Here is a 10,658-nt window from a genome sequence, read left to right on the forward strand (position 1 = left end):
AGCTTTTACTTGTCAATTCGAAATATACTTGTCAATTTGAAACTTCAGTCAGAATATTAGAGTCCTTGCTAGATCAGATGTTTAAAAAAATACACAGACTGCGATAATGAAGGCTATAAATTTACTTGATAGCTCCCATAGGTGCCTAGGGCCTTTTCAGCTCGTTGCCAGAAGAAGCGTCAGTTGGCTTCAGTAGTCATGAGCCCAGCGAGTTCCGTGTTTGTTATGCAGATGGGCTGTATAATAGAGAATTAGGGGAGTTTTCTTATCTCATACGTGTCCGGGAGGAGAACAGGTGAGTTTGACTTCAAAGATATGATCTGGGATAACTGCATAGGGTGGAAACAAAGATATATCTATAGCTACATAAGCATAATATCCATGGCAACTGGGATCTTCAGATCTACCTTTAGTATAGATATTGGTCTAAAATGTCTTATGTATAGATAGGTCGTTATAAGTATATACATATATGTGCACTGGGGGTCATTTGGAAGTGTTGAACTTGATGGACTTTAGCAGTGTTGGACTGGCCCACCAGGATACCAGGAAAACTCCCGGTGGGCCCAGGGGTCAGTGGGCCCTCCTGCTCCTGACCATTTGTCCTGTTTGATGGCCATTCCCTATGTCTGAATGGGAATAAAGAGTAGGAATAGATGCTAGCATGTAAATAAAAGAGACTAGGAGAATAAAGAGGTTGGGTGAGGAAAGGAGGAAAATTAGTTTGGAGAGTGCGCCTAGGGTCCAAGGTTTTCTTGTGGGCCCCTGGGGTCCCAGTCTGACACTGGACTTTGGTCTTTTTTTAATCTAACTTAACTATAAACCATGTAACCATGTAAGTATAGATTCATTTGTTGCTGAGCTCAGGGCCTATCGCTTATATGGGCAGCACAACATTTCTTTGGGCTCTAGTTCTAAAGCTCTAGTTAGCAGCTCTGGTTTTCTCAGTTTCACTCGTTTATGAACTTGTGTCTTCTGGAGAAGAATAATCTGAAGGGTTTGGCCCAAATCTCAAATATATATTAGAAACAAAATTCTGACTGATAGACCTTGAACATATATGTGACATCTGGATTCTGTCTAGGAACCTTAGATCTTAGATATTCAGTATAGTTACCTATGGAAGATGTTGCTCTTGGTGCCCCCAAACCAGGGAGTTATTTTTGAATTCCTGACTTGGGGGCAAGTTTTGGTTGAATAAAAACAAGATTTCCTACCAAATAAAGCCCCCTGTAAGCTGATAGGGTGCATAGAGGCTGCCTAATAGCCAATCACAGCCCTTATTTGGCTCCTCCATGAACTTTTATGGTGCTTGTGTTGCTATCCAAGCCTTTTTACATTTGACTGTGGCTCACGAGTAAGAAAGGTTGGGGATCCCAGTTCTAAGTTCTGTAGTCTTTCATTTGATGGCTTACAATAAGCCATCCTACCTTGGTGTGTTCATCTAGCCTTGAACCATTTTAACCAAATGACTAGATATGCAACCTAAAAATGAGATATGAAGACATGAAATCATGACTAGGAAGCACATCTATGACCCTTTAGCCTAGAGATGGATCGATGAAGGTCAGCCAGGAGAATAAAGAGTCTACGTCTTGTCTAGCTTGTAGGACACAGTCAGAGCTTTCTTTAGGGATAAGTGGTGTAGACCATGCAAACCAGTGGCTGTTGGGAGAATAGGGGGAATAACAGATATAATAGAGCAAGATGGCGGCAGAAAGACAAAATGGTGGCAGAGCGGTTTCCAAGCTGTAGACACAAAAACCACAGATTTCTGGTGATTAAAAAAATAGGCAAAGACTATGTTCAGCCCAAGACTCATTTATTGCACTCATGTTGGACAAGAGGGTGCACTGGGCCTTTAGGGAAATGTGTTTTGACCAAAAAGACAGTGGTTACCGATGGTGACTTTTTGGGGACTGCCATTAATAGACCTTTAGTATAACAGAAATGATATTTGGTGAGTTTGAAGGGGAACTAAACCCTGCTGCACAGCGCGGCTCAACCAAACGTTACTCAGCTGTTGCTGGACTACAAATCCCAGAATAATGTAACATATACTGAAGGGTGAGGCATGCTGGGAGCTGTAGTCCAGCAACATCAGGGCTGTATTCTTAAAGCAATATTGCCCAATAAAACTGCATTAAAATGCAAGAAATCCCCCAATGAGAATCCCAGCTGATGTGAGTAAATCCGGCTCCCTGTTCTCTGTTCCTGCATTCTCATTGGTCAATTCTCTTGCACTTATAATAAGGGGATTCCCTGTTAGTCAGACCCTGCCATAAACTTTCCATAGAATTTCTCAGATCTCTTTGTGCCTCTCCTTGCTGCTCAAGTAAGTTGAACAACAGCAGTGATAGAAGTGACAGGGGACAACATGGTGGCCATAATGGCCATGACTAACTACCCATTGGTTATTAATCACCCCCATTGGATGTCTGTAGGTGACAGTTGTAGTTCAGATGTATCGTTGTTTGGCTGAACATGGCCTTGTCTTGCAGATGTGACCAAACGGTGGAGACCTAAATCATAATGAAAACAATTCTTCCGCTCCTTCTTTGTAAGTCATTTTAAGCTTAAATTGGTACATTTTCACCCAAAAATATAATTATTATTTAAAAAAAAAAAAAAAAAAAATATTTATTTTTCTTGCAGTTGCGACGGCATGCCTCGGAGATCTGGCCACCGGTAAGGTTACTGCTCTATATGGGCACAGAACCCCTCAGTGACTGCTAATATCCTTATCATTTACAGTAGGGGGTACATTATCCCTTATAATACATGAGTGATACTCAGAGTTCCCTGTATAACTCAGCCTGCAGCCTTGTGCCTTTATATGGGCACAGAACCCCTCAGTGACTGCTAATATCCTTATCATTTACAGTAGGGGGTACATTATCCCTTATAATACATGAGTGATACTCAGAGTTCCCTGTATAACTCAGCCTGCAGCCTTGTGCCTTTATATGGGCACAGAACCCCTCAGTGACTGCTAATATCCTTATAATTTACAGTAGGGGGTACATTATCCCTTATAATACATGAGTGATACTCAGAGTTCCCTGTATAACTCAGCCTGCAGCCTTGTGCCTTTATATGGGGGGCACAGAACCCCTCAGTGACTGCTAATATCCTTATCATTTACAGTAGGGGGTACATTATCCCTTATAATACATGAGTGATACTCAGAGTTCCCTGTATAACTCAGCCTGCAGCCTTGTGCCTTTATATGGGGGGCACAGAACCCCTCAGTGACTGCTAATATCCTTATCATTTACAGTAGGGGGTACATTATCCCTTATAATACATGAGTGATACTCAGAGTTCCCTGTATAACTCAGCCTGCAGCCTTGTGCCTTTATATGGGGGGCACAGAACCCCTCAGTGACTGCTAATATCCTTATCATTTACAGTAGGGGGTACATTATCCCTTATAATACATGAGTGATACTCAGAGTTCCCTGTATAACTCAGCCTGCAGCCTTGTGCCTTTATATGGGCACAGAACCCCTCAGTGACTGCTAATATCCTTATCATTTACAGTAGGGGGTACAGTATCCCTTATAATACATGAGTGATACTCAGAGTTCCCTGTATAACTCAGCCTGCAGCCTTGTGCCTTTATATGGGCACAGAACCCCTCAGTGACTGCTAATATCCTTATCATTTACAGTAGGGGGTACATTATCCCTTATAATACATGAGTGATACTCAGAGTTCCCTGTATAACTCAGATGATGAGTCTATAAGATGTGTATGAGTGATGTTGCTAAACTAACAGGGCTGATATCTTTCCTTTATAGATCCAGTTCTCTATCCCTATGGTCCATCAGAAGGTGACAGAGTAACCCCCAAAAAAGATGATGGATACATTGGTCCCATTTCTATCTCTGACACCTTCATATTTTTTGGAAAGAAGCACAATGCGCTCTATGTAAGTTCCCCTGGCTTAGTTAGCCGTATAGCTTATCCCTTTACAATGCCTGCACTGTCAGTTCTGACTACTAAAAAATGTAGCAGAATCCAGCCAGACCTATAATGGAACATGTAAGGCATTGGGGGACGAGTGAACAGTGGTATATCAAGTGGCCGAGCTCAATATTCTATTTATTGGGCGTTTTAGAATAGCATTTTACACTCAGACTCTTACACTAAACTAATGTACAGCAAATTCTGTAGTCAAACAGTGCCACCCAGTGGATAAAGATGGTGTAGCAGCTGCTCTTCTTGGTTGTCTTGATGGTAACATCCCATCTTTGTGTTTCTAGGTGAACAACAATGGGGTAATCTCCTTTGGGGTGGCCGTGTCCAAGTACACCCCTGATGCCTTCCCGCTGGCCGACGGTAGCCCCTTTGTCGCTCCGTACTGGGGGGATGTCAACAATGAAATAACAGGGACAGTGTATTTCCGTGAGAGCAAAGACCCAAAGCTATTGGATAGGATCTCCAAGGACATGAAGATCTACTACCCAAACCTTGATTATAAAGCAAAGTGGTCCTTTGTAGCCACGTGGGATAAAGTCGCCTACTTTGGATCAAGATCTAGAAAGGTTTGTGTTATGGGATGGGGAAAGGGCGATTATATATAAATAATATACAGTTTGGTCATTTCCCTATGGGACCAAACTGTAAATTATATCCTTATAAACAGTGCGTAGTGATGTCACCAGTTATAATCGGAGCTTAGTGATGTAATTTGTCACGTGATTCATTGAAACTTATAATATCCCTATATGTTACAATAGGGGGCACTTTATTCACTATATATTATAAGGAACTCCTCTGTGACTTATAATATCCTTATATGTTACAATAGGGGGCACTTTATTCACTATATATTATAAGGAACTCCTCTATGACTTATAATATCCCTATATGTTACAATAGGGGGCACTTTATTCACTATATATTATAGGGAACTCCTCGGGGACTTATAATATCCCTATATGTTACAATAGGGGGTACTTTATTCACTATATATTATAAGGAACTCCTCGGGGGCTTATAATATCCCTATATGTTACAATAGGGGGCACTTTATTCACTATATATTATAAGGAACTCCTCGGGGGCTTATAATATCCCTATATGTTACAATAGGGGGCACTTTATTCACTATATATTATAAGGAACTCCTCGGGGACTTATAATATCCCTATATGTTACAATAGGGGGCACTTTATTCACTATATATTATAAGGAACTCCTCGGGGACTTATAATATCCCTATATGTTACAATAGGGGGCACTTTATTCACTATATATTATAAGGAACTCCTCGGGGACTTATAATATCCCTATATGTTACAATAGGGGGTACTTTATTCACTATATATTATAAGGAACTCCTCGGGGACTTATAATATCCCTATATGTTACAATAGGGGGCACTTTATTCACTATATATTATAAGGAACTCCTCGGGGACTTATAATATCCCTATATGTTACAATAGGGGCACTTTATTCACTATATATTATAAGGAACTCCTCGGGGACTTATAATATCCCTATATGTTACAATAGGGGGCACTTTATTCACTATATATTATAAGGAACTCCTTATAAGATAAAATTGATTATATTTTCTCAGTTTAAAGTTCTTTTGACCCATTTAATCATGATAAAGGGGAACTAAGGAAGTATATATCTGGTCCATTTTATATAATGAACAGTCCAGAGGTTCAGCAGGCCTTATAACATTACTGACCCAGGCCTTCATCTTATTAGGCCATGTTATGTGTGTCAGTGGCACCGCACATGCTCAGTGGGCTCTGGGCTGCTGCTGGGCTAATTTAATGGGAAATCATCAAGCAGAAAACCAAGTTCATCTGTCATAAAAGCTGATGCTACAGGTCTGGTCATTAATCAATTTTGATGCAGACTGCAATGATTTTTATGCTGCCGTGTAATGTGAATCTTAATTACTAATCATCCTAGTGTTGTGACTTTTATATTCTATATATACAGTATAATTTATTGGTGTAATCCTCACTGATGCCATGAAAGCAAATAGGATATTAAACAACAGGCGCACTCGCCCCCCCCAACCCCCGCCCCCTGGCAGAATGTTCCGGGGAGACACATGACAGCCGCGCGGAGCTTCATTACTCTCAGACCTTGTGCTCCCATTGCTGCCAGGGAAAGGGGTTTTGATGAATAAGAGTTGGCAAAATGTTGCTTTTACCCCACCCCACAATTTCTGTTTCCTTGCACCAAATGTAAAATTTTGCACATGAATCAAACACAGGGCAAAGAGCGTTGCATTTTGTAAATATCTGTTGGTAAATATCACGCAGGATGCATCCCATACGCACTATCCAGCTGGGACATAGGGTTGGGACCCTGCCAGTAAATGACCAGCGAGGGCCGGGGCGGAATTACAAAATTACCCAGTCTACCCATCCCCACCTATCCCTCACCCATCCCTCACCCAGTCCACCCATCCCTCACGCGACCCACCCATCCCTCACCCGGTCCACCCATCCCTCACCCATCCTTCACCCATCCAGCACCCATCCCTCACCCATCCCTTACCCAGTCCACCCATCCCTCACCCATCCCTTACCTAGTCCACCCATCCCTCACCCAACCACCCATCCCTCACCCGGTCCACCCACCCCTCACCCATCCTTCACCCATCCCCCACCCATCCCTCACCCATCCTTCACCCACCCCCCATCCATCCCTCACCCATCCTTCACCCATCCCTCACCCGGTCCACCCATCCCTCACCCAGTCCACCCATCCCTCACCCAGTCCACCCATCCCTCACCCAGTCCACCCATCCCTCACCCAGTCCACCCATCCCTCACCCATCCTTCACCCACCCATCCCTCACCCATCCTTCACCCATCCCCCACCCATCCCTCACCCATCCCTCACCCATCCCCTACCCATCCCTCACCCATCCCTTACCCGGTCCACCCATCCCCACCCATAAAAATCCTTTGAAGGCCCACATTTGGCCCACAGGTTGGGCTCCAGTTGGACAGCTCATAAGCAGTAAAACAGGCTCCACATAGAGTTGGTACCAGTCTGGTTTTGACTTAGACAGCCCAGTTTTCAGTAGGGTTCTCCAAGTCAAAACTGCCTGGGTTTCCCGTTTGCCATGTCATAGCCACGCCCCCACAACATCATCAGCCCACCCACATGACATCAGATCCCTGTGCCCCGCCCAGAGATACACACCCTAGCGCCACAGCTCTATGGATGATGTTCCTTCAACCACATTTCTGCTCTACCAAAGCCTCTTTTGAAGCCTAAAGGTGCAAAGGCAAATCTCCCAGATAAAATCTCATCTTCACTATTATTGTACTTTCTGCCTCATTCATCTTTTTATCAGGAAGGTTCCCCGCTGAATTTCTCACTTTCTTTTTGCTCAGACAAACACTTTCCAGGCTGTTCTGACCACTGACGGCAAAAGGTCCTTCATCATCTTGAATTATGGGCCCATTACTTGGACAACAGGAAAGGCCAGTGGGGGAGACCCCCTTACAGGGTTAGGAGGCATCCCGGCCCAGGTAAGTCACTTTAGTACAAAACTGAGTTATATTAAAGTCTGTCTTTGGGGGATATCAGGGGTCTTAACTGTCTAATAGGGCAACAAGATGTATGATAATGGGGGTATCAGAAGAACATCTAGTCCAACATCTAGTCTTTTTGCTGTTTCTATATATCTGTAACCTTGTTATGGGCTAAGGGGGCCCAGCCTGAAGGCCAGTTAGGGGGGATTTGGGGTGAGTGCTTATTTGTGCCCTGGGTACCCCTGGAACTATAGCGGGGTGACTGTTACCCCAATGTTTCTATATATCTGTAACCTTGTTATGGGCTAAGGGGGCCCAGCCTGAAGGCCAGTTAGGGGGGGATTTGGGGTGAGTGCTTATTTGTGCCCTGGGTACCCCTGGAACTATAGCGGGGTGACTGTTACCCCAATGTTTCTATATATCTGTAACCTTGTTATGGGCTAAGGGGGCCCAGCCTGAAGGCCAGTTAGGGGGGGATTTGGGGTGAGTGCTTATTTGTGCCCTGGGTACCCCTGGAACTATAGCAGGGTGACTGTTACCCCAATGTTTCTATATATCTGTAACCTTGTTATGGGCTAAGGGGGCCCAGCCTGAAGGCCAGTTAGGGGGGATTTGGGGTGAGTGCTTATTTGTGCCCTGGGTACCCCTGGAACTATAGCGGGGTGACTGTTACCCCAATGTTTCTATATATCTGTAACCTTGTTATGGGCTAAGGGGGCCCAGCCTGAAGGCCAGTTAGGGGGGGATTTGGGGTGAGTGCTTATTTGTGCCCTGGGTACCCCTGGAACTATAGCAGGGTGACTGTTACCCCAATGTTTCTATATATCTGTAACCTTGTTATGGGCTAAGGGGGCCCAGCCTGAAGGCCAGTTAGGGGGGATTTGGGGTGAGTGCTTATTTGTGCCCTGGGTACCCCTGGAACTATAGCGGGGTGACTGTTACCCCAATGTTTCTATATATCTGTAACCTTGTTATGGGCTAAGGGGGCCCAGCCTGAAGGCCAGTTAGGGGGGGATTTGGGGGCTTATTTGTGCTCTGGGTACCCCTGGAACTATAGCAGGGTGACTGTTACCCCAATGTTTCTATATATCTGTAACCTTGTTATGGGCTAAGGGGGCCCAGCCTGAAGGCCAGTTAGGGGGGGATTTGGGGTGAGTGCTTATTTGTGCCCTGGGTACCCCTGGAACTATAGCGGGGTGACTGTTACCCCAATGTTTCTATATATCTGTAACCTTGTTATGGGCTAAGGGGGCCCAGCCTGAAGGCCAGTTAGGGGGGGATTTGGGGTGAGTGCTTATTTGTGCCCTGGGTACCCCTGGAACTATAGCGGGGTGACTGTTACCCCAATGTTTCATGTGTTACCCCAATGTTTCATGTGTTTCAGGCTGGTTTTAACAGCGGGGACAAGACCAATTACTTTAATATTCCCGGCTCGAGGACGCCCGATATCGTTAACATTAAGAAGACGTCCAATGTAAACAACCCCGGGCGTTGGGTCTTCGAGGTGGACAAGTTCAGGGCGGCGGGTGGATGTGTATTTGAAGGTACGTTATATCTGTCTCAGTTTGTTGCCCCATTGCCGTATCTCACCCCCCAATGTAACGCTGCCGCTGCTGATCCAGTGCAAAGAATTTCTCCATAAAGTTCTATATTTCCCATTTCCAGCTAATTTTGTGCGCTACAACGAGAGCTTCTGGAAGGACCCGACCTGCGAGACCAAGTGCACGTGCAACATGGAGGGGGACGTGGATTGCGAGGAGGAGTGGTGCTCCAGCAACTTGCTGTGTGAGCCGGCCAACTGGCACTACTCCTGCAAAATCGGCTTCAGACAGTGCTTTTAAAGGGACTCATCGCACTTTCACCCTTTGTTTTGACGTAACTTTGACATTTCTACATAAGCTTGAGTAGAGTTCTCTTCCTTTCCTTCCCATTAGAGATTCAGATTTCCAATATTTAGTTTATAAATGTAATGAATATGTGCTTTGCCTTTGCCAAGTCTCACTCTCTCTTTCACTCTCTTTGCCAAATCAGCCGTAGGGATCAGCCATATTGATCAGCCATAGGGATCAGCCGTAGGGATCAGCCATATTGATCAGCCATAGGTTTCACCCATAGGGATCAGCCGTAGGGATCAGCCTAGGGATAAAGATCAGCCGTAGGGATCAGCCATAGGGATCACCCATAGGGATAGGGATCAGCCGTATGGATCAGCCATAGAGATAGAGATCAGCCATAGGGATCAGCCATAGGGATCAGCCATAGAGACCACCCATAGGGATAGGGATCAGCAACAGGGATCAGACGTAAGGATCATCCATAGGGATCAGCCTTATGTATCTGCCACAGGGATCAGCCGTAGGGATCACCCATTGGGATAGAGATCAGCCATAGAGACCACCCATAGGGATAGGGATCAGCCATATGGATCAGCCATAGAGATAGAGATCAGCCATAGAGATCAGCCATAGAGACCACCCATAGGGATAGGGATCAGCCATAGGGATCACCAATAGGGATCAGCCTTATGGATCAGGCCCATGGATCAGCCATAGGGATCACCCATAGGGATCAGTCATAGGGATAGAGATCAGCCATAGGGATCACCGGTAGGGACCACCCATAGGGATAAGCCATAGGGATCAGCCATAGGGATAGAGATCAGCCATAGGGATCACCCATAGGAATAGGAATCAGCCATAGGGATCAGCCATAGTGATCAGCCATAGGGATCAGGCATAGGGATCACCCATAGGAATAGGAATCAGCCATAGGGATCAGCCATAGGGATCAGGCATAGGGATCACCCATAGGAATAGGAATCAGCCATAGGGATCAGCCATAGGGATCAGGCATAGGGATCAGCCATAGGGATCTCATAGATGTGTAAGAGCCGGTCAGATAAAAGGCTATTTCCCTGTGGGGGTGAATTATTCAAACATTCGCTTTGCCGAAAACCCCGAATGTAAAACTTCAGCAGAAGCCAATGGGAGTTGCCCTAGGCAAAATCAAGCCGTAGTTTCATTCCAGATTTTCGAGTTCTTTTCGAGTTTATTAACTCAAAAATTCGATGTATTTGAGTATCTTCATTCGAACAAGTTTTCCATATTAATAAATAAGCAAGCGTCTGAGTTTC

At 45.0% G+C, this 10,658-nt stretch overlaps 1 protein-coding gene across 1 annotated transcript; it reads left to right on the plus strand.

The window, feature by feature from the left end:
* The first annotated feature begins 270 nt into the window (after positions 1-270).
* LOC100498542 (alpha-tectorin-like) lies at positions 271-10,658 on the plus strand. Its single transcript, XM_031906468.1, has 8 exons — positions 271-295; positions 2,502-2,560; positions 2,656-2,688; positions 3,804-3,934; positions 4,269-4,550; positions 7,385-7,522; positions 8,910-9,069; positions 9,191-10,658. Exons 2-8 carry the CDS (start codon positions 2,533-2,535, stop codon positions 9,364-9,366), a joined length of 948 nt encoding a protein of 315 aa, XP_031762328.1. The 5' UTR covers positions 271-295; positions 2,502-2,532; the 3' UTR covers positions 9,367-10,658.

Source organism: Xenopus tropicalis, chromosome 7 (assembly GCF_000004195.4).
Source record: "Xenopus tropicalis strain Nigerian chromosome 7, UCB_Xtro_10.0, whole genome shotgun sequence".
Lineage (NCBI taxonomy): Eukaryota > Metazoa > Chordata > Amphibia > Anura > Pipidae > Xenopus > Xenopus tropicalis.

Coding starts and splice junctions, on each gene's coding strand:
- LOC100498542 (XM_031906468.1), top strand. CDS start 2,533: ATGAAAACAATTCTTCCGCTCCTTCTTT. Junction 2,689..3,803: donor CCTCGGAGATCTGGCCACCG/GTAAGGTTACTG, acceptor TTTCCTTTATAG/ATCCAGTTCTCTATCCCTAT. Junction 3,935..4,268: donor AGAAGCACAATGCGCTCTAT/GTAAGTTCCCCT, acceptor TTGTGTTTCTAG/GTGAACAACAATGGGGTAAT.